Genomic DNA, 24,016 nt, shown 5'->3' with positions numbered 1-24,016 from the left:
TGGTGCAGCAGGCCACATCATGCAGCAGGGATTACCTGAGTTTTTTTGTTAGAGGTTACCTGAGTTTTTCAGTCAGGGGTTACTTGAGTTTTTCAGCCAGGGGTTACTTGAGTTACTCGATCAGGGGTTACTTGAGTTTTTCAGTCGGAGGTTACTTGAGTTACTCGGTCAGGAGTTACTTGACTTTTCCAGTCAGGGGTTACTTGAGTTACTCGGTCAAGGGTTACTTGAGTTACTCGATCAAGGGTTATTTGAGGGGTTCAGATAGGGGTTACTCGAGGGGTTCACTCGGTTAAGGGCTACTTAGTCAGGGGTTATTCGAGTTTCTTAGTTAGGGGTTACTCGAGTTTCTCGATGAGGCCGCATTCAAAAAATTGTGACTCGAGTAACCCCTGACTGAGAAACTCGAGTAACCCCGGTAACTCGAGTAACCCCTGACCGAAAAACTTGAGTAATCTCTGACCGAGAAATTTAAATAACCCCGGAAACTCGAGTAACCCTTGACCGAGAAAATCAAGTAACTCCGAAAACTCGAGTAACCCTGACCGAGAAACTCAAGTAACCCCGGAAAACTCAAGTAACCTCTGATCAAGAAACTCAAGTAATTTCGAAAAGTCAAGTAACCCCTGACCGAGAAAATCAAGTAACCCCTGCCGTACAGTATAACAGGCTGCATATAAAAGTTTGCGTTTATTTTAATGTAAGGTATTAACATACCATACTATAGTAATAATATTTTTATTATGTTACACGTAGTATTGTAGTAACTAACGTTGATAAAAATCAAACACTAATTTTTTGAGAGAAAGTATTAAAACGTTGTCCTAGAATCATGGCCTTAAAAGCCAAGTTTCTCAACAGACCAAAAGGATCAAACAAGGGCATGTGCAGTTGAGCGACAAGTAACTAATGAGTTGATAAGTCCTGTCTTCTAATCAAACTGCTAAGTACACCACACGTGCTCAAAGTAGACCCACTTTTATATAATTCCATGTCAATATATATAACCCATGGTTTAAGCATCTTCTCATCAAAACATACATCAACGAATAGTTTGCTTTCTAACCTACACAAGATTAAAACTTCTCCCTTTGATTACTAGTTCAAAGCTTTCAAAACACCTTAGCTTTTGCCTTAAATCTAGCAATGGAAAAGAGCAACGAAATCTCAAGTTATCATAATGATACCGAGTTGAGATTAGGCTTACCAGGAACTAATGGATCTGAAAAGAAAAGATCATATTCAAAAATTAGTGAGGAATCTACTTCTGGTGTTGAAGATTGCCATAACGACCACCAAATCTCACAAAGAAAGTAAGTTAATCAAACTTTGATTTGAATCATATTCGCTCCACCTGATTTTTATCTGAATTTTTTTTTTCCCAATATATATATTTAGTCACATACCACATGATCATGTTACTTATTGATTTTTTTTCTACTTATATAGGGTTCAAGCAGTCGGATGGCCTCCTATTAGATCATATCGAAAGAATTGCCTTCAAGCTACGAAATCACAAGAAGAAAGCACAAGAATGTACGTAAAAGTTAGCATGGACGGAGCTCCTTACCTAAGAAAGGTTGATCTTAAACAATACAACGATTACAAAGAACTCTTGAAGGCCTTAGAAGAGTTGTTCAAATTTAAAGCCGGAAAGGATGAACCAACTTATGAAGACAAGGATGGAGATTGGATGTTGGTTGGAGATGTTCCATGGGAAATGTTTATTGGTTCTTGTAAACGACTTAGATTGATAAAAGGATCTGAAGCTAGAGGGTTGGCCTAAAAAATCTAATAAATCAACTTTTTGTGACAAATACATCGTAAATAATTAGTATAATTTTGTGAAGAATGATTTGCAAATCACAAAATTATGTAATACTCTATACTTGGTTTAGTTTGATCAAATTTTTATGTAAGATCATCTTTTTTTTTTTTTTTTTTTTTTTTTTGCCAAGGTGTAAATGAATACTCATCTCAATTTTATTCATGTTATGAAAATTGCAAAGTTCTCTTATAATCTTGATAAAATAAAAAAAAAATAAAAAAAAATAAAAAAAAGTTCTCTTATAATCATAATAATTAATTTTATCCAAGAGGCAAGAGCTTCATACGTATGGTTGGAATAAGTTATATAATTTTTTTATTATTTTTATATTAAAAGAAGTTACTAATTTATTCATCAATTAAAGCCTTGGCTCAATGACAAGATATAAAACAAGAGGTAGATATTATTTTTGGTGACCACTTGAAATTATTACGGTTGAAAATGATCTTATCCATTGTCCAAATATCTTTATAGGTGCGATTGCATTTAATAGGTCTTGATTAACAATGACAATTGGTGATTACAAACAATAATAGAAAAAGATTATAAATACAGTAATAATAGAGAAAATAAATAAAATTTAGGCCTAACATGTTAGGAAATAATTAAAACATTTATTGAGCAAAAAAATCAATAATATACATGACATGATAACATTATAAGTAACAAAATACGTACAATAATGTCACTCAGTATATAATAAATACACAAATATAAGAATATGGATCTACATCTCAAATATACACAAAGTATGACAAAATAACCATTCAAAAGAAATTCAAAAAAGATTTAGAAAAAAAAAAATTTAAAAATAAAAATAAAAAGAAAGATACTTGTATGATTTAATATTGATGAACCATGGCCCTTGGGTAGTTGGGTTTTACCAATACCACCTAAAGGATCTAATCTAGTGCATCTCAAGTAATGGTTGAAGGTTTTGATGAATAATGAGGGAGTTTTATGACGGAGTTTTCATGGTGTTTTGAATGTATGTGAAGGTATTATAGGGTGTTTGAAGGATTTAGAGAGAGAATTAGGGTTTATGGACTGGAAAAAATAGGTTTAGTGGCTGTCAAACTATGTAATTCAAGTCAATTGGTTGGACGCCCCATATTCATAAGGAAACAAGAAAAAAAAAGGACGAAAGGACATATTTGTATCCAAAATAGGGCTAACGTTAACACAACACTCTAATTCTTATTGTGAGAATTGAATCTGTGTTTCCCCAAATGTAGTCTAAATAAACAGTGCATTGCACAACTCTTTAATAGAATGCACTAGACTATGTAGTATTGTGTAGGTCATACTAGTTGGTTGATGGCTTATCTTGTATTGGCTTAGTTTTAGACTTTGTTGGGGTCCAATTTGGCTTAATTGGGCCTGCTCCATAAATGATTCAATCATAAGCCCAAGGTTAAAAGTTCAACTCTTCGGTCCATGTCAAGTCAACGTAGCAAGCCCATTTGGCTTTAGGCCCACTTCTCCTCATGTACAAAGGTATAAAAGCCTTCAATTGTCTTATTTTACATTAATTCACATCAAGCCTCAAGCAATTAATTCTCTTACATAGATTTCTTTCTACGCGTTATACTGACTTCGGCATCGGAGGGGCCTTCCTCGGCATAACCCCCGAGACTAGTTTACGTGTGTTTGCTGTGTAGGAAATCCTCGGCCCAACATTACTTGGACCGAGCCCAGTCTTCAGTCACCTTAGAAGGGCCTTGCCGAACGTCCCATTGTTTTACTCGAAATAATTTGGCTCCGTCTGTGGGGACATCTTTCAAAAAATCTTTTAAGCCAATCTCAATCGTTCTACTCTAATCTTAGTGCAATAACTAAGAACCGTAAGAACAAGAAATCGGACAGTGGCCCTTCTTCAGCCAAGAAAGGTCAAATGACACCGGGGAAAAGGCCGTTGGACCCACCTTCTTCGTCGCCACCGCCTTCACCGTGCATGCACTCTTCTAGGGAGGCCAGCTCGGGAGGGGCATTTCGGGAGAGATCTCAATCTCCCTCCATTGGCTCTCAGCGCCGGACGAGCCCTCCTCCTTAAAGCTTGTCCCATGCTAGAACTCAATCTATAGCTCGAAGCCAGCCTTTGAGCGTTCACTCTCACTCTCGTTCTCAGCCAAGGACCCCTTTGACGGGGCCCAATTCTGAGGAAGTGGCGAGAGCCCTTGCGGTCCTCATGGATGCTATGAGGGCCCAAATCATGCCACCTCCGCGCGATCGATCACCTCCGCAAACAAGGCATCAGCGGAGGAAAATCGACCAATAGGGGGGGAAACCCTCCTCTTTTAGGGAGTTGACGGGAGAATGGGAAGAGGATACCTGGAGGACTGAGCGATAAAGAAAAAGAAACTCGCATTACTTCAGGGAGTCCAACACCCAAGACTTCCAAAGCAAGACCAACAAAAGCAGCAGCTCGGCCTCTCGGCCAGAGACTGCCCGCCGAAGCGTTCTCGACCGCCTCGGCAACAGGGAACCAAGTGTGCATAGCCGCCTTTCCTTCCCTGACAACGCTGAGGCCCAACCTTCCGAGCCGGGGACGAAAACCACTTCTACCTCTCTAAGAGGGCGGAGCGCGGTCCCTTCGGCTAGGAATAAGGGTAAGGCCGTGATGCTTCCCACCAGTTCTCCATTCGAGCAGTGGATTCTGGAAGAGCACGTGCCGACGGTCAAAATCCTGCCACACATTACTTATGATGGTACTTCGGATCCGAAGGACCACATTGCCTCCTACGAGGGGCATATGCATCTGAACCCCAGGTCCGAAGCGACCTGGTGCAAATACTTTCCCGCTACTCTCAAAGAGGTTGCGCAAGCGTGGATCTCCAAAGGGGTAAAGGAAGGCTCGATAACAGGGTGGGACGATCTGTCCACCAAGTTCAAGAGCAAATTTTCTATGGCAAATCGCCGAGAGAAAACAATTGCAGAGCTCATGAGCCTGCAACAAGGGGAGAACAAAAGTCTCTGAGACTACCTAACTCACTTCAGCAACGAGTCGTCCAGCATATCAAGCCTGGATCAAGGGTTGGCTATTTTTGCTCTTCAGTATGGCCTCCAGACTGGACAGTTCTCCGACTTCATGGTCATGAATACCCCTCAGACCTTGGAGGAAGCTCTGAACACTTCGGATAAATTCATTCGAGCCGAAGAGTAGAACAAAACAAAAACCTATCCTCAAACTGGGGGCGGGAAGCAAAAACAGCAATCGTCCAAAGGCCAAGGCCAAAAGACGAAAGGAAAGGCGAAAGCCCCGAAACAATCTTCAGCCAACGAGCTGAAGAAGGACAAATCTGTGCCTCACCTGGGCATATATGAGTCCTACACCCCTCTCGCCCTCCCGCGCACTAAGATCTACAGCGTGACGAAGGAGGAGCAGAGGTACAAAAAGCCGAGACCACTTCCTCAGTGGTATCAGCAGAAGCACAAGGACCAATGGTGCGAGTTCCACGAATCGCCGGGACACAACACCGAGGAGTGCATTCAGTTGAAGGACCAGATCGAAGATATGGTCCGAAAAGGCTATCTCAAAAAATATATCGCGGATCACCGCGAGAAAAAAGAAGCTGAGAAGTCCGAAAGAGACCCTCGGCAACAAATTGACTTCCCTCGGAAGAACAACAACAAAGCTTCGGAGGAGAAATTTCCTCCAATCATGGCCATTTCCGGGGGGACATACTCTCGGAAGGAGCACAAGCGTCACCTTAGGGCACTCGCCCATCAGGTAAACAACGTTAATACTCAGCCTCTAGAGTCGCCGGTGCCGAACATGACGTTCACAGCCGCCGACTACAAGGGGGTGACGTACCCTCACGAGGATCCGTTGGTAATCACCACCAATGTGGCCAACCACAACGTCTGGCGAACTCTCGTCGACGGTGGTAGCGGAGCAAATATTTTGTTCTGAAAGGCCTACAATCAAATCAAGCTGAAGACCAAGAACCTCACGCCGGTACCCTACCCGGTATCCTGATTCAACGGGTCTTCAACTTACCCCGATGGGAAGATCACTCTTCTTCTCACCTTCGGCCGCGACGAAGCAGCCAGGAACGTCATGACTGAATTTATGGTCATCGACACTCCTTTAGTATACAATGTGATCATGGGGAGACCTATGATTCACAAAATTCAAGGAATAGTCTCCACGTATCATCAAATCATGATCTACGTTTCGGACGCCGGCTACCCCGAGAGAATTGAGGGCAGCCAAAAGGAAGCCCGAAGGTGCAATTACCCCAAGCCATCCACCAGTCGTTCAGAAGATGATGACGACGAGGATGAGGAAGACAAAGAAAGAGAAAGAGAGCCCAGCACAAAGAAGCCGAAAGGCCTAAGTGCTTCAGCTCAAGGAGTTTTGGCGAAAGAAAAGTCGCCAGAATAAGAAAAGGCTGGTTCTTCATCTGAGCCGAAAGACTCAGAGAGCCAGCCGAAGAGAAATTCTAGGAAGCCTGCTGATATTGATAGCAGGCCCGATCATGAAGAATCTGGCCCCAAAGCAATGGAGCTAGATCAGCAGACTAAAAACATTGAGTTGACTGAAGGAGACCCTGAAAAATGCGTCACAATCGGGCAGGATCTCGATCCAAATGTCCGCGTTGAACTCATCCAACTCCTTCGAAACAACCAGGATGTGTTTGCTTTCTCGGCAGCTGATATGCCCGGGATAAGCCTTGACCTCATCTCTCACAAGCTTAATGTCGACCCCACGTGTTGGCTAGTTAAACAAAAGAAGCGGAATTACTCCGTAAGTAAGAACCGAGACATCACAGCCGAAGTCAAAAAGTTGCTGGATGCAGGCTTCATCGAACCCTATCAATATCCAGAATGGCTGGCTAATGTGGTTATGGTTCAGAAGGCTAATGGCACCTGGAGAATGTGCGTTGACTTCACGGACCTAAATAGGGCTTGTCCGAAGGACTTTTATCCCTTTCCTAGGATCGATCAACTGGTCGACTCAACAAGTGGACATGCTCTACTTAGTTTCATGGACGCATTCTTGGGGTACCACCAGATCTTCATGCACCCTGACGACCGAGCAAAGACGACATTCGTCACAAACGCCGGAGTGTATAATTACAAAATGATGCCCTTCGGATTGAAAAATGCGGGGGCAACATATCAGAGGCTGGTGGATCGGATCTTCGCCGATCAGAAAGGCCGAAACATGAAAGTCTATGTTGACGACTCAATCGTCAAAAGCAAAGAAGATAAAGACCATGTTACGGACTTGGTCAAAACCTTCGCCACCTTAAGATAGCAACAGATTAAGCTGGATCCGAAGAAGTTTGTCTTCGGCGTGAAGTCAGGAAAATTCATTGGCTTCATGGTCAGCAAGAAAGGGATTGATGCCAATCCCACAAAGGTGCAAGTAGCGTTCGATCTTCCCGAGCCGAAAACAAAGAGGGATGTTCAACGGTTCACCGGAAGAATGGCAGCCCTGTCTAGGTTCATTTCTAGAGCCTCGGACAAAGGGTTACCCTTCTTTAAAGCCCTTAAACTCCCAAAAGTAAAAGAGCTCATCTGGGAAGATGAGCAAAAAGAAGCCTTCAAGCAGCTCCGAGAGCACCTAGCTCAACTCCCAACACTGGCTCGTCCAGCTGAAGGAGAAACTCTGTACTTATACGTGGCAATCAGTCCAGCCACTATAAGTGCGGTGCTGCTGAAGGAAAAAGAAAAAGTTCAGCAGCCAATCTACTTCGTCAGCCACACTCTGACGGATGCCGAGACTCGGTACCCCCTACTCGAAAAAGTTGCATTCGCAGTAGTGGTTGCCGCTCGGAAGCTGAGGCCCTATTTTGATTGTCATCAAATAGTGGTCTTAACTGATCAGCTGCTGGAAAAAGTCCTCGCCAAAGTTGAAAAATCTGGTAGGCTGGCTAAGTGGGCTTTTGAGCTCACAGAGTTCAGCATAAGCTACCAGCCGAGAGCAGCCATCAAAGCTCAAGCCCTAGCGGATTTCCTAGTCGAATGCTCGTACTAGGAGACGCTAGATGAGGAAAAGAAAATCTGGACCGTTTTTACGGATGGATCCTCCACCGTAAATGGTTCGGGGGCAGGGGTAGTGATAACCACTCCCAAAGGCAAGTCCTTCGAGTATGCACTAAAATTTTCTTTCAAAGATTCGAATAACGAAGCCAAGTATGATGCAGTAGTTGCTGGCTTAGAACTGTGCATCTCTCTGGAAGCCAAACATGTCTGTCTCAAGATGGACTCTCAGCTTGTTGCATATCAGATTAGGGGCGAGTATGAAGCCAAAGAGCCCTCAATGATAGCTTATCTCACCAAGACCAAAACAATTATTGCAAAGTTGAGAACTTTTGTAGTTCAGCTGATTCCAAGGGGTCAGAATGCTCAAGCCGACGCACTCTCCAAACTTGCTAGTTCAACTCTCACCAAGTTGAACTGATCTGCTTATGTGGAAGTGCGCCGAGAAAGAAGTGTTGACAAAGCACCAGAAGTGTGCTGCGTCAACCATGAACCAAGCTGGATGGACCCCGTCTTAGCTTTTAAGCTTCGGGGAGAAATTCCCGAAGATAGAATCCTAGCCTCCAAGCTGAAGCGAACCAGCTCAAGGTTCATAGTCTTTAGAGGAGAGCTCCTGAAAAAATCCTTCTCAGCCCCATTGCTGAAATGTGTGGGACCAACATATGCTGACTATATCCTTCGGGAAATTCATCTCGGCATTTGTGGGAACCATATCGAGGGAAGAGCTTTAGCCCACAAGGCATTGAGGGCAGGGTATTACAGGCCCACCATGATCTCAGACGCTAAGGAGCTGGTCAGAAGGTGTGAAAAATGCCAAAAATTCGCACCAGTTATCCGTCAGCCGGCCCGAGATCTTCAGCCGATCTTGAATCCACTTCCATTTGCCCAATGGGGGTTGGATATCTTAGGTCCTTTTCCGGATGCCCCATACCAGAAAAAATGGCTGATAGTCGCCATTGACTATTTCAGCAAATGGATCGAGGCCGAAGCAGCCTCGAACATCACAGAGCAAACTGTTAGAAAATTCATCTGGCAGAATATAATCACTCGCTTCGGTATTCCGATGGTTTTTGTCTTTGATCACGGGAGGCAATTCGACAACTTGCCGCTGCGGCGATATACTGATCAGTTCGGCATTAAATTGGCATACTCTGCAGTGTGTCATTGTAATACCCCGTATTTTTATGTATTTTTATAAAGTATTTAAGTATTAATAAAATGTATTGTTAAGGGCTCAAGTATTTTAATTAAATATTTTAAAGGGTTAAAGTATTTTAAATATAAGGTTTTATAAAAGTTAAATATATTTTGGGCCAAACGTTTATTAATTATTGGGCAATGTAAATTATTCCTACATACTCTTATTGGAATAACCTATTCCAAAACCCATAACTTAAGCCCTATCCCATAACTTAAGCCCACATTTTTATATGCCCAAATTTAACCCTACACTCTCTACTCTATAAATACACCATGAATCCCCAAAAATTTCCCACACAAAAAGGTTAGTCTTATTTTCTTTCTCCTTTGTTTTATTAATTTGTGTAATTATAATTATTGAATTATACGTTTGATTTTATTGTTTGAAATTAATTTAATTAGTATCAAATTGTATTTTGTTGATTAAAATTTATAATTTCAGATTTTATAAATGTCATAATTTTCATATTTTGTAAATTTATAACCTAGGGTTTTTAATTATTGAAAATCACGATTTTAGGGTTTTTACGAACAATTGATTTAGGGCTTTTATAGTAATGATGTTTGAAATTTTGGTGATTATAACTACTGATTAGTTTAACTTAATTCCAGATTATTTTGAACACGTAAATTCGTGTTTTAATTTTTAGATTTCCGTTCATTAATATAAATCCCGTTTTAATTCCGATCAGGTTCTGAACTCATCCGATTTTGATAAAAAAAAATTAGTGTTTTCCATGTGGAAACAACGTTTTAAGAAAGACTCACTACCTATGGTAGTGAGCATCACCCTCTCGTGGCCAAATTCAGCCTCTAAATGTGATTTTCGGGCAGTTTTTGATTTTTCACGAAGTTTTTTTTTTATGCTTTAAATTTTATCCTTAATTGAGTTTAAAGGGTAAGAGATAATTTAATGTTTCTATGGATAATTTAAGTATAAAGATGTATTTTGATGAAGTTTTAAAAGGGTTTTTGATTAGCTTAAAATGCTGGAATTTTATTTAAAGTAATATAATTGTAATTTTAATGAAAGGGTGTGATTACCCATTAAAAAGGAGTTTAGTTAGGGGTTTTAAAATAATTTTCAGATTTTTTTTAAGTAGTCTAAAGTAAATTTAAGTTGCTGGAAATTGCGTATACAAGGAGAATTAATATAGTATTATTGTCCCTTTATGTAGGAAACTTGATTCGGGAATTGTTATAGTGTAATCGGCTACTTTAAGGGCTTATTTGAGGTACGTTCGCGTACTTAGCATAATTATGTTGATGTAGTAGCATGCTAAATGTGTTTGGTTGATTACAAGTAATATCATGCTAGGTTTGGAATGGAAATTATGATATGGATGTTATTGGTGATTGGATTGTGAAGCATGATTTATTTGTGATGGATTATTGAATGGAAAATAATAGCTTGGAATATTATTTATGAACCACATATTTATTTATGGCATGGTAGAGAGCATGTTTAATTAAATTAAATGTTTAATTTGGTTTGGAATATTGAAAAGGAATTTTATTATGGTTCATATAATTTTTATTGATGCTATAAGCATGAGGAAAGAGCTATATAAGTGTCCATGTACACGAGGAATAAATTGTATGTTGGTGCCTTAGTGCACTTAACGTGTTTTTAACACCGAGGGATAGGATTTGTGGCGCTTTATGTGTTTAAGGTGTCATTGGCACCGAGCTAGAATTAAAAAGGGTTCAACATTAAATATTATGTGGTCACTAATTTAAATTGATATATTTGATTGTTTGAATAATTATTGTTGATTGAATGATTATGGTTTGAGAGTCATCACCAAGTTTAATAATCGGTAAATAACGTAAAGTGAAAGAGATTACGCACCAAAACTCTTAGAACGTATATACCTTGAGTATGAACATATGGGGGGAGTTATGGGGTTTTATATTTAACTATAACTTCTGCTGGAGTACAGGACGTTGTACATTCCTTTTATTATTATTATGTGCAGGAATTCCGCCACTTACGAGTGGTTTTTGATGCTGGCACAGTTAGCTCCCGTGTTAGTAACCTCAATTTATTGGCGGAGGTTAGTGGGAAACCCGTTCGATGCGTAATCAACGCTAAATAAAATATTTAGTGTCTAGTGAGAACTTTTATTGAATTTGTATGCTTGAAAAACAGGTGCAACAAGGTAAGTCGTGTGTTGATAGGGAATTGTATGCTAGTGTGTTAATTACGCTTATGTACTCAGCTTTGCTGATTGTGTGTTATTGGCCTTGTCTTTAACATGGCCCTATGATGACCCATTTTTAATGGAGAATAGTGGAAATAGGTAGAGATAAGCTTTTCAGGTGATGAAGCATTTTCATGAATGGGCATGAGTAAAGAGCGAATCATGCTAGTTTCTATAAGTATATGATGTGTTTATTGCTTTATTTATTTATGACTTGATTATTATGCGTGACTAACGAAAAGAGTTTTGAGTTCAGTTTTGGTTTTAATAAGGGCCTATAATGGTTCCAAGTTGTAGGTTGATTTTATTTTATTTCGTTTGACTTTGGTTTGACTTTATTTTTGTCGATTGACTTTTTCAAGTTGCCTTAACCGTTTTCACAGTGGCGGTAATGTCTTAGATATTCCTATTTAAAGTTTTAAATAGGGCAAAACAGGCATTTTAAAAGAAAGGAATTTCTAGGGTGTTACAGTCATCCACAAAGCAATGGTCAAGCCGAAGCTGCGAACAAGCAGATCCTCAACGCTTTGAAGAAGAGGGTTAAAGATCAAAAGTCCAAGTGGTTAGAAGAACTTCCCAGAACTCTCTGGTCACTTCGGACAACTGAAAAAGAGGCAACGGGTCACTCACCTTTTGAGCTAGTATATGGTGCCGAAGCCGTCCTTCTAGTGGAAATAGGTTCTGAAAGTCTGCGAGTGCACCACTTTTCGGCTGAGAATGAGCAACTTATGAAAGAATCCTTCAATTTCCTTGACGAAGTCAGAGACTCAGCTAGAGACAGAATGGCTGCATACAAGCAAAGAATCAGCAGATTTTACAACCGAAGGGTTCATACGAGGCCCCTCCGAGTTGGAGACCTCATCCTTCGGAATACTGCAGCTGTTCAGAAAAGCCGAATTCATGGGAAACTCTCAGCCACTTGGGAGGGACCTTATGAAATTTATGATGAGCTTCAGCCAGGAACATATCGACTTCGGCAGTTGGATGGAACTGAGCTGAAAAATCACTGGAATGATGATGTGCTTAAGAAATATCATGTGTAAGCCCTTCGGGGCAAAACAATCTTTGTAAGTGCATTTTCAGTTATTAATGAAAGGGCTCAGAGCCACTATTTCTATAAATACTTGCAAATTTTTATTCTTTCATTTTTTTTAGTCTATCTACTCTTTAAGGGTTTTCTTCAGAACCGTCTGAACCTCCGCCTTTAAGGCACAAGGTTTCGGATTGCTGACAAACTCTCCTAAAATAGTCTTTCAGCCAAAGCGAGCGCTTTGGCAAGATTTGTTCTCCGAGGCAATGAGTCCATGGACGAATCCGGGGTATTGCCTTAATTGAGCCCTGTACCCAGAGGGTTATTGTCTGGGACATTGCCTTAAGTTGGCCCTGTGTCTCAGACATCCATTCTTTCAGATAGACAGAAAACCAAGAATAATAGCACGAAGTATTAGAAATTCCTTAAGCATTAAAAGCTTCGTCCAATTAAAAAGGGACAAGTAGTCGTCTTAGAAATCGAAGGCAGGGCCTTCAGATTTCTGGGGGACAATAAGCATACAAATGCAGATAATCATCAGTTGGAATCTTCCAAGCCGAAGCCTTTTGCTTAGCAAATTTTCAAAAAACTCAAAAAAGCAAACACGCAAGTACCAAAGCAAGTCAATGAAAAGAAAAACATCAGATTCAAATCATGAAAAATATGCTCGGATTCCGAGCTACGTCAAACTAAGCGTTCAGAACATACTAAAACATCGGCAACCGCCCACAAGCGGATAATTACAGCTGCCGAATGCGTACAAGGCAAAAAATCGAAGTTTTTGTACATCAAGGCAAGCTGAAGCAAAACAAAAGGCAAAAAAATTTCATAAGCGGCAAGTCAGAAGTTAAGTACTTGTAGATCCGCAAGATTCTGAAGACGACTGCCCGAGTTCCTAGGCTTCAGTTGAAGGGTTAGGCTGTTCAGCTTCGCTGGAGTCCTTGGTAGCTTCAGCTCCAGCCACAGAAGAGGCAGGCTTACCATCGTTTGAGCTTCTCTCTCTTTGTTCTCAGCCTCCCTCTTCTCTATGGCTTCCTCTTCTGCATCAAGGTGAAGTTCAAGGTCTAGTTCAGCCTGACTGGCGTACATCATGTGAGGGTCATCGGCATTTTCAGCCCAGATCTCACACTGCTCCCAGTTCAGATTGGGCTCAGCATGAAGGGCCAGTCTCCTAGCCACCTTGTAGCCATTTTCATAGCCCTTCTCATACTCGGCCTTGGTGTAGATACGGACCTTCAACAGGGCTTCAGCATCAGCTAACTTCTTCTGAACCTCCTCTAAGTTCTTCTGGGATTGCTTCAAGTCAGCGACAACCTTAGAGGAGGATTCCTTTTGAACCCTCAGCTGTTTTTGGGCTTTGCCCACCTGAAGCTGAACTCTAGCATCTTCATCATTTTGAGTCTGCAGTTGACTCCGAACAAACTCCACAGCAGTTTTGGCCTGGGATAGCTCCGTCTCTTTTTCCTTCAGTTGGGCACTTAAGTCCTGAAGCCTCTGACCTTGAGCCTCGGCAGCAATTTGAGCCTCAGAGAGCTGAGCTTCTCTATTCCTCATAGCCTGGTCAACGGTCTTAGCCTCTTCTTCTAAGACATTGATCATCTGCTGCAGCCTTTGTTCTCGGCCAGCTACCCGAGCATGAACTTCCCCCTCTATTCTGCGCTCAATTCAGGCTCGAAAGCTGGGGATGTCAGCTGCCCCATACTCGTTCAGCAGCTTCTCGCCTTCGAGTATAGTGGGCATGACATGGTTCTGCATTTTAGCGCAGAAGGTGCAGAGGGCTTCTACGGCTTTCTTCTCGTATTTTTCAGCCTCCGCACGCTTCTCATCTGCTGCCTCAGCTTGCAGCTTTGCCAGCTTGGCTTTTGCCTCAGCCACATCAATTCTGTGCTGGAGAGAGTCAATCACCTCCACAGTCAGAGTATGATTGTGCACAACCTGCAGATCCAGGACGCAGTTTAGCTGAAGTTTAAAAAAAAAATGAACTGAGGCAGAGGCTAAACTGAGACAAGTTACCTTCATCAGCAGCCTTTGGTTGTCTCTTGTAGGATCTGGAACCTATGGCCCTGGTTCAGCAATCCCAGCAGTGGCTCTGAGGGACCACTCTCTAGCCCGCTCTACTTCAGATAAGTGGGAACAGTCTCCAAAGTAGGCCGCAGCCCCCTCCCGATGCTGTCCCCAGATTGCTGCCCGAGCACTGTCGGGGATGGGGATGCAGGGTGCTGAAAACCCCATGTCTCCAGACTGGAATGTCTCGAAAGAAGGAAGGGAGGACTGAGGAGCCTCATCGGCACGATTTAGTTCAGCTTCGTCCCTAATCTCATCAGGGCCCAACTGGCCTTCCCCGAGGTCAATGACCTCTACCTCTTCTTTTGGCTCACGGATAAAGGCGTCAGCGTCTCATTGAAGATCCGCTGCGAACCCTTCAGCAGCAATCTTCTCAGCAGCAGCAGCACTTCCTTGATTCAGCGCTTCCTCCCTTACCCCCTCCTTCGGATCAGGGGTCTTTTGGTTCACCTCCACATCTTGAGTAACTGAAGGTGGTGGAGGGGTCTGGGGAGGAGGGTTCACAAGAGGCGGAGGAGCCTTAAGCGGAATGCTGCCTTCAGTGGGCTCCCTTATGTTGAGCCCCGGCATCGGCCTGACCATGAATTGATCAGGGCCCAACACTGTCATTCTTCTCCTCTTTCTCAAAGGTTGCTCGTCCATATCCGAGTCCGAAGTCTCAGACTCAAAGAGGTCTTCGGGGTTGGCAGGTGCTTTCCCTTCTCTTCTTTTTCTGCTTTCCTCTTCAAGCTGCAGAAAATAAGGGGTAGGAAAAGGGTGAGCAAATAGCTGAAAGAAAAGCTCAAAAAAAAAAAAAAAAACGCTAAGTCAAGTTTGAAGAGCTCACCGAGGTTCTCAGCAGAGCCTCGTCTTCAGTGACTTCTGCTTCTTGCGCTTCAGTGGTTCTAGAGGGTCCTTCACCACTCTCAAAGGCCTTAACCACCTTGGCTACTTCAGCAACAGTCCTAACAGCCTCCTCCTCTTCAGGGGTAAGTCGGATAAAAGGATCCCGCTTATCCCACCAAGGCTTCTGCTTCAGATAATCCGCAGCAGGAGCAATCTAAAGCTTGTTAGAGTGCAGATGCAAAGGGCAATCTTTAGGGTCAGTTATTGAAGGAGTGTTGTTCAGCACGACCTTTTCAGCGTTGATCCCTAAACGCCCATAGTTGATCTTGATGTTGCCCCGTGCAACTCTGAAAAACAATGTTAAAACACATCAGTATAACTGAAAAAGATGCTGAAAGTGCGAAGACATAAAGCAAAAGCGATAATTTAAAGCCCTCGGCCCCAACAGAAGGATCTTACCATTTTGGTACTTTAGGCTGAGGCCGACAGTAGCAAGCAATGGCTCCTGAAAGTCATAGAAAGAGTCACGCAGCCAATTCTCTGGCACGAACTTCAATCGACCCATCCTTCCGGGATTCTCCTTCTTCCCGAAGAGCTTCAGCTATTTGTAGCTCGGGTGATTCTCGGCACCAGGCTCCTCGGGACCGAGGTCCTCCATGCTCAGATCAGGTTCGGACAGATATCTGGGAGCCCCAAAATAGTAGGGGTGTTCGAGATCCGAAGGAGCCCTGACCCAGATCCAATGGCCTCGCCAGTCCTTGTCTGAAGAGTCGTTCGACCACATTGTCAAATACTGCGGGTGACTCTCAATTCGCCACCAGCCAGAGCCATGATGGCCATACCCACTCTGGGTATTCTGCACCAGCCTGTGCAACCTTTTAAAACAGTGCAAGTTCGGCTGAAGGCCGTAGAACTGGCACACCCATAAATACGTCATCACCCTTCGGATGCTGACAGGTGTCAACTGACACAAGGAAATGCGGTACTTTATCAGCACGTCCCTGACGAAGGGATGCAAGGGGAACCGAAGCCCGTACTGCAGTTTCCGAGTGTACACCCCCATATATCTTGGGGGTGGACGATGGATTCTATTCGCTGCAGTGGGCATTCGGCACCAATACCCATCTTGTTCAAAAATGCCGTAGTACAGCTCGATCTGTTCAGCGAGGTGGTAAGCTTCAGTATTCCGTACCCACCAGGAATAAGGGGCATTTGTCATCAGACTCGAATTTGATTCAGCGTTCAGCCACTCAACAGCCCCATGGGGCAATTCCCAAAGCGCGGCGGCAGGAGGTTCCCCCGTCCAGAAACGCTCGTCTCCTCCGTTCCTCGGGGAGGCGCTGAAGAGAGGGGCACTGCTGGAATTCCTTCTTCCTGGGTGGCCTAAGGATTTTCCCCATTCCAACTACTAACTCGGTCCCTCGGCTGCCGAGGTTGCCGAGGTTGTCTAGTCCTACCTCTAACCATGGCGGAAAATCGAAAGAAAAGAGGGTACTTTGGAATTCAAGAAAAGCGAAGAGAATTCGAAGAAAATTACCTTAATTTGAAGCGGAATTTGCCGATCTACAAATTGGGAGCAACAAATTTCAATTTCAAAGTCTTAATTTCGGGGATTCAGCGAAGTTCCAAGTCGGAATCGAGGGTTTTACGCGAGTTTGGAGTGTGATTTTGGTGAAGAAATGAGGAGAGAGAGTGCGAAATGCGGTGTATATTGCCAGAAAAGGGAATTCTAGGAGTCCGCGCCTTTAATTTCTCATTAATCCTCCATTAAGTAACCGTTAAACACACTCCCTCCAAATTGCCCATTATCCTTCCAACTTCCTCCATTATCATCCAAACTGCCGTTAATTTATTAATTACTGTTCAAATTCAAATTTTTTGGATTAATTAAATCATTTTCTTCCCTCCTTTTTGTTAATTAAAACCCGACCCGTCACACTTCCAAATCGGGTCTGGGGGGCAAGTTGTTGGGGTCCAATTTAGCTTAATTGAGCCTAGTCCATAAATGCTTCAATCATAAGCCCAAGGTCAAAAGTTCAACTCTTCGGTCCATGTCAAGTCAAAGTCAAGTCAACGTGGCTAGCCCATTTGACTTTAGGCCCACTTCTCCTCATGTACAAAGGTATAAAAGCCTTCAATTGTCTTATTTTACATTCATTCACATCAAGCTTCAAGCAATCAATTCTCTTGCATAGCTTTCTCTCTACGCGTTATACTGACTTCGGCATCGGAGGGGCCTTCCTCGGCATAACCCCCGAGGCTAGTTTACGTGTGTTTGCTGTGCAGGAAATCCTCGGCCCAATATTACTTGGACCGAGCCCAGTCTTCAGTCACCTCAGAAGGGCCTCGCCGAAGGTCCCATTGTTTTGCCCGAAACAGACTTGTTTGAATATTAAGAGATCGTGAGTCAATTGATGTTAGCATACACGAAATATTTGACTTGTGACACACGAATTTGATTCTTTGAGATTAAGGTTAAGCTATTATCGTCATTAAATGCTTATTTGAGGAGGCAAGATAAGCTGTGTACAAATTTTCGCCAATTTTTGCTGTAAATTCATTTATTTACTATTGAAAAAAAGTAGAGAGTTGAGAATATGTAATAAAATGATCATCTTGCCTTAATTCTTATGTATTGTTGTGTAATGTATACTATCAACTTAGTTTTTGAATGAATAATCTTTTAGTAGTATTATCACTTATGTTTGGGTGCTCAAATGATGCCTATTTGGGCCTCAAAGAATAAAGCCCAAAGTGAGGTTCAATATAAGTCAAAGCACAAGCTAGACCGTGGACTACATGACAACCAATTAATTAAGGGCGGAACTCACTTGGTGATACAAATGAAAGGTACTGTTTTATTTAGGGATATCAATGACGCGAGACAATGCTAATATTTACCTTCCCATCCTCACCTTAGTTAATATTTTCATCCTTATCCTTGAGATGGGTCCAAAATCCATCCTCATCTTTGGCCAAACGAGTGCAAGTTTAAAACCATTCATGCCCCACCTACCATCCACATGGATATCTATAGTCTATACCCATCTTATCCCCACCTTTTTTTCCCGCCTCACCATCCAATTAATACTCATGTTAGACACGACTCAAAATACTTTTATTTAGTCATTAAAATATAAATACTAACAAAAAAAAAAAAAAAACCAAATAAACGTTTTGGGTATTACATATAAATATGTAAAAAAAAAATAAAAAATAAAAATTAGAGATAACAACTTGAAATAATATTTTTGTACTCTATTTGTGTATAAACTCAATTTTATGACAAATCACAAAATTAAGTTTTCATTTAATCTTATCGTCTAACGGCAAGTTCACTAAAATATGATATGGGTCATTCTTAACCTAATTTATTTCAACTTCTAAAATCGTATATTTTTCTATGGCTAATACTTAATACATGAGTTACAACTAATTAGATTGGTCTATGATTAAAGTAAACTTGGACCCTTAACACAGTCACTCATACTGTACCCAAACCCATGTGGTCTAAAAATTGTATCCTTAATTAGTAATACTCCGTATGACGGTATGATCAATCTTTTAAGGACGTACTAAAAGGGAAGGACTAACTTTAAGAGATGGCGGTAGTAATGGTGGGGCTTTTAGATTTGGAGGGGGGTGAGACAGCTGAGGGTTGATTGCCGTTGTAACACAATATATTGCTCACACTTTTGCTGTTTTGTTGTTGTTGTTGTTGTTGTTTTGGTACATTAAATGGACAAATTCAAGCCTGGCAGAGGATGCTTCGCGCTTGGCCCTTCTTGCCAGCCCACATCCTTCAGCATATCCGTTGTATTCTTAGTTGGGCCTTGTCCCTCAATTGTCTATCACACCTTCCATTAAGGCCAGTTTATAATTCCTTAATTATGAATCAAAACAATTAAATTCACCAACTTATTAGTCACGTTTATAGTAAAATTTGAATTTGTAATTCGTATGGTATTATTTGGCGGGATGTTTGTGATTGTCAATTCAATACTTGCTCGTTTTATGTTCTATTTTCTGTTTCAAATGTTATAAATTTTGAAAAGTAATGGAGCATGTGTCACCCAACACCCTCACTAAATTTTCTCACATGCGAAGAAGTATTTTGATGAATATGTGTACTATAACATATGCAGTTTTATGAGTAAACTTAATGGGTAGTTCCATGATAATCCTTTGCGACTACAAATTCATATCAAACGGATAGTTTAGACTTTAGAGAGCTCCAAAGGCGGAGATAATTGTTAATAAAGTAAGTTTTAAGGATTTTCTCATGCTAATGTCTTGTAAGACATAAATCAATTTTCGTACATGATCCCTAAATAATAAGGTACGATTCTTACAGTTGTTTATAGTCTGTCTAACATGAAAATTTGTCGCTAAAGATTATAAAAGATTACCTATGCAATGGTAAGAACTACTCAATAAACAGAATTATCTAGCTGTACAAACATATATGCTTTAGGTTGTTGAATAAATGGTTTTTTTTTAATCATAATGTTATACTTTTAGTCCATAAGGCAGTACTTTAATAATCACGGCTGTTTGGGAATAATGAACATAGATCTTAATCAACGCCATATAACTACTTTCTGCTTGATTAATCAATTAATTAATTGATTAATTAATTAGTTAATTAATTAATTATTCGGTTTTCATTTTGGAAAATTATTTTGTTAGTTATTCTGCTTTCGTAGAGTGTTCCCCTGAATCAAAGGCAAGTTGTACAGTTGATGTTGGGTAGGTTAAAGCACTAGCTCTAAACGCGGCACATTTAATTATTGTTAATTATTATTTGCATGAAATTGGGCGGTGGAATTAATCATTTAAAAGATTAGATTTATGGATTCTACTATTAAAAATAAACCAAAGTTGAATTTTTTTTATTTTTGTTTAAATTGAAAAAAATGAATCAATTATGTCGATTCTGACCTTATGCTTATATGCTATAAGAAATTGAACTTTCAATTAGATTTGAATTTATATGCTTAAAGACTTAAAGTTGGAAATTAAAGTTAAAATTCATAAACTTACAAGTCTAAAATTTTTAAACATCCCTAAATTTAAATTAAATTTCATGAACTTACAAGTCTACAAACTTAAAACATCCCTACATTTGAGAATAAAAATTTACAAAGTCATATATGAATGTGTTTCATTACCACAATTTTTTTTATATTTATTTTTTTATTTTTTATTATTTATTTTTGGTTTTGGTTAAGTTGAAAATAAAATTATTTAATGTACTCCTCTTGTCTCTAAAAGTTAATTTAGTATGAGTAAATATAGAATATTTCTATATTGTATGATAGTACTAGGTAAGATTCATATGACAGATTGAAAGTTGTTAATCTAGCTAATAAATGATACTTCGTACTTTGATTCTTAGTAACAAAAATTCTTTGTTAAATTATACATTGAAGATCACCCTATTTAGTTCATCTTACTTTGAGATGAAGAAATAAATTTAGATTATGAGAAATGAGATAATTAAACTTAACTATACTACATTAAGTTTAAGTTTTATGCCTTTAAGTTTCTTTATACAATCAACTCGTTTTATTTATACAATTGAAATTCAACAATAGATTCATCGATCTAAGACAATATAGTTAAATTATTGAATATGATAGATTCTTTCCCCCACATTCCAATCAATAAGGATCACAAAGAATTAATAAGTAATAAACTTGTTGATTAAGAATAAACTACTACGGAGTACTAAATAATTACTCTTTCAAAAAAAAAATATATAAATACCTTAATTAATAATTAAGGTTAAGAAGAACTTCTAGTTGTATAGTTAGTTAGTTACCATACCCTGGCATTTAATAAGCCGTCCATAGGAATTAACAAAGAATGTTCGATCGAGCTAACTTATTATAATTATCCTTTTATTTTCGGGTAGTACGAATTATTAGGTGTTCCGGGGAACATAATGGACAGTACAATGAACAACTGAAGTAAAAGAGGGCTGAATTTTCTTTAACATTGAAGACAAAATGCAGCACAAACATTGTAATTCAAAAGAAATTCTTGATCTTTTTCTTTCATCAATATATATATTTACATATAGGATCTTACAGAACTTTTTGTGCCAAAAAAAAGGTGTTCCTTTTAAACTTATAAGGAGCATTATATACATGAAAATGAGATGCTATAGATCAAAAAGCTGATCATCTCCCAAATTTACATGAAAATTTTTTTACTCCTTTTCCAAAATTATAAAAGAAAAAGGGAAAATAAAATTAAAAACTCCATTTACCCAAAAAGTAAATAAAAAAAAAATTAAAATTAAAATCCTTTGATTTTTTAGGTTTAGGCTAAGCAACCTAACCCTCTTGCATCTGATCCTTTCATAATTCTTAGCCTTTTGCAAGAATTAATGAACATATCCCATGGTACATCTCCTAATAACATCCAATCTCCATCTTTGTCTTCATAAGTTGGTACAAATTCTGATCCATTATATCCTTCTCTTTCTGAATAATCACCTATAATAATGGAAAAAAAAAAAGATTAGTATATTCATCAAAATATGGGATTTATGACAACATGTAATAATATTATTTGAGTCGGTTTTGGATGTTACTTAGCTAAATGGCATATGTCTATCTCTAGATGCAGTGTGATTTGTTATGGTGTATATTTTCATGTTTCAACTTTAAATCTCTTGTAACTTATCAAGATTTACTTATTTACGGAGTACAAAGTACAAAGTGCTTACCAAGTGTAACTTTGAACATGTCTTGTAACGCCTTGAGAAGTTCGGAATAGCAATTGTACAATTTCATGTCAATCTTTCTAAGATAAGGAGCTCCATCCATGCTAACTTTTACGTAAACTCCTCCAACTTCTGCCTCTTTTTTCATTGCTTGAAGACAATTTTTTCGGTACGATCTAATTGGTGGCCATCCCATAACTTGTGCCCTATAATTATAAAAATATGATAAAAAATAATTAGTAATCCATTAATTGTAACACTTAAAAAATATATATAAACAAAATTTCATAAATTTTATTTTTTTTCTAAGAATTAAAAAGAGAAGAAAAATGCTTACTTTGGAGGTGGAGCGGTTTTATCTTCAGATTTATCAACATTTGAAGTAGTGTTCTCTTCCTTAATATCAGAAAATGATCTTTTATTATTCTGATTTTTGAATTCAGTTCCGGGTAATCCAAGTCTTAACTCGGTATCTTGATGATCAACTTTCTTGTTCATCTCCATTTGATCTTCAAATTAAAGATCTAAGCTTGATGAATAAATGAAAGATTATATAATATGGTTGAAAATATGTAATTTTATGAAAATATTATGTAATGGGTTTGTATTTGGAAATTGGAATGATAAAGGAATATATTTTGGGGTTAAGGCTATGGTATTATATATAGAGGTATATTTAGTAGGCTAGTAGCACAACTACTAATAATAATTGAATTTTTTTGTAAGATTCTAAAGTTGCAGACATGAAGAATAATCATTGCTGTAGTGTACCTCACGCTGCGTTTTGATTGGTAGACAATGTTTTTAATACATTAATACATTGTCTCATTTCTTGACCTAACACCATAACCTCCTCTATTTTTTTATTTTTTATTTTTTATTTTTTTTTCATTTTTTGTGATGGAAATTTGATTATATTTAATGGTTGAGTTAATTTGGGAGCCTTTTCATAAATACGTGCTAACTAACTTAGTTGGTAAATTACTTAGACATCATAGTATCGTCGAATTGTATAATGATACTAGGATCTTGTTTGGTAAAAAGATGATTGATATAATTTAAGCTCTTGAGAGCAATTAGATGATTAGTTTGACCACATAACAAGCTGCTATGGTTCAAAATCCTTATTGGAGTTTAATACGAGTAAGCTGATTTGAAATAGGTTCAATCCAGCTTTTGTAAGAACTTTCTGAGTAATTGTTGCAATAAGCTAATTTTGTATTTGGTAAGTAGATGTTTGTCAAAGAACCTACTCAAATGAGTCAATCTAATACATAGTTGCATAAAATCAGTTATCAATCGACTACTAAGGGCCTGTTCTCTTCAACTTAATTTCAGTTCAATTCAGTTCACTTCAGTTCCTAATTTCCTTCTCTCATAAACAATTCATTTCAGTTTAGTTTAGTTCAGTTCAGCTCCAATCAATTCAACTCAGTTCAGTTCAGTAAATCAGGATAGGCTAATTATTACCATAAAGAGCATAAGGCTTGAGATTAATTTTCATCTAAAGTGTCTCTAGCTGCTCCTGATGGGTCAATATTTTATTGAATAAATGGGACACTTTTGTCATAGTTTTTTAAAAGGGTCAAATTAAGTATTGATTAAAGGGCATGACTTAATTTAGGAGGGGGTACTTTAAGGACATGGATAACCCAAATGCATGTACTTGGACAAGAATGGCAGCTAAGTATTTGAGGCAATTGTCCTAATGTTTATGGGACAGGTTTCGGACAAACCTTACCACACCATATTGGAAAATGGGATGATTATGGTGGACGGTTAAGATTCATTCTTGGGGTTATAAGAGTTTATGAGAATTGTTAGATTTAATTGAAATTGGGTTATGGGTCCTACCCACATGGTTGCCCTTATTTGGTAATGATAAGTGGATCTTGATTAATTTACTGCTAGACTAGACTTATGAGGTTGGGTCACTATATTTGTGGATATAAATTGCTCCATTTTCCATACCCTTAAGTTATGGGTTTTAGCCCAATTGGTTGAATATACTTTACTTGTTCATAGTTTGAACCCATTCATGTTTACAAAGGTTAGGATTGTACTTAAGATTTCTGATAATCAAGTGAAAACTCAATGGTAAATAGAATGAAGTAGCTTTCAAGCATGAATAAGTTTTGATA

The 24,016-nt window shown here is 39.3% G+C and overlaps 2 protein-coding genes across 2 annotated transcripts; one reads left to right on the top strand and one right to left on the bottom strand.

Annotated features, from left to right (window-relative positions):
- The first annotated feature begins 1,048 nt into the window (after nt 1-1,048).
- LOC145576307 (auxin-induced protein 22D-like) lies at nt 1,049-1,919 on the top strand. Its single transcript, XM_081634082.1, has 2 exons — nt 1,049-1,313; nt 1,450-1,919. The coding sequence occupies exons 1-2, from the start codon at nt 1,147-1,149 to the stop codon at nt 1,784-1,786; spliced, it is 504 nt and encodes a 167-aa protein (XP_081490208.1). The 5' UTR covers nt 1,049-1,146; the 3' UTR covers nt 1,787-1,919.
- Nucleotides 1,920-21,167: 19,248 nt separating this feature from the next.
- LOC145576306 (auxin-induced protein 22B-like) lies at nt 21,168-22,512 on the bottom strand. The gene is made up of 3 exons (XM_081634081.1): nt 22,213-22,512; nt 21,879-22,081; nt 21,168-21,645 (listed from the first exon to the last, which is right to left on the bottom strand). The coding sequence occupies exons 1-3, from the start codon at nt 22,377-22,379 to the stop codon at nt 21,470-21,472; spliced, it is 546 nt and encodes a 181-aa protein (XP_081490207.1). The 5' UTR covers nt 22,380-22,512; the 3' UTR covers nt 21,168-21,469.
- Nucleotides 22,513-24,016: the final 1,504 nt, after the last annotated feature.

The sequence above is a fragment of the Chenopodium album genome, chromosome 13 (genome assembly GCF_948465745.1).
Source record: "Chenopodium album chromosome 13, dcCheAlbu1.1, whole genome shotgun sequence".
NCBI lineage: Eukaryota > Viridiplantae > Streptophyta > Magnoliopsida > Caryophyllales > Amaranthaceae > Chenopodium > Chenopodium album.
This window is presented reverse-complemented; position numbering and strand designations above follow the sequence as displayed.

Coding starts and splice junctions, on each gene's coding strand:
- LOC145576307 (XM_081634082.1), top strand. CDS start 1,147: ATGGAAAAGAGCAACGAAATCTCAAGTTATCATAATGATACCGAGTTG. Junction 1,314..1,449: donor CACCAAATCTCACAAAGAAA/GTAAGTTAATCA, acceptor CTACTTATATAG/GGTTCAAGCAGTCGGATGGC.
- LOC145576306 (XM_081634081.1), bottom strand. CDS start 22,379: ATGGAGATGAACAAGAAAGTTGATCATCAAGATACCGAGTTAAGACTT. Junction 22,082..22,212: donor AAAACCGCTCCACCTCCAAA/GTAAGCATTTTT, acceptor TTATAATTATAG/GGCACAAGTTATGGGATGGC. Junction 21,646..21,878: donor CATGTTCAAAGTTACACTTG/GTAAGCACTTTG, acceptor CCATTATTATAG/GTGATTATTCAGAAAGAGAA.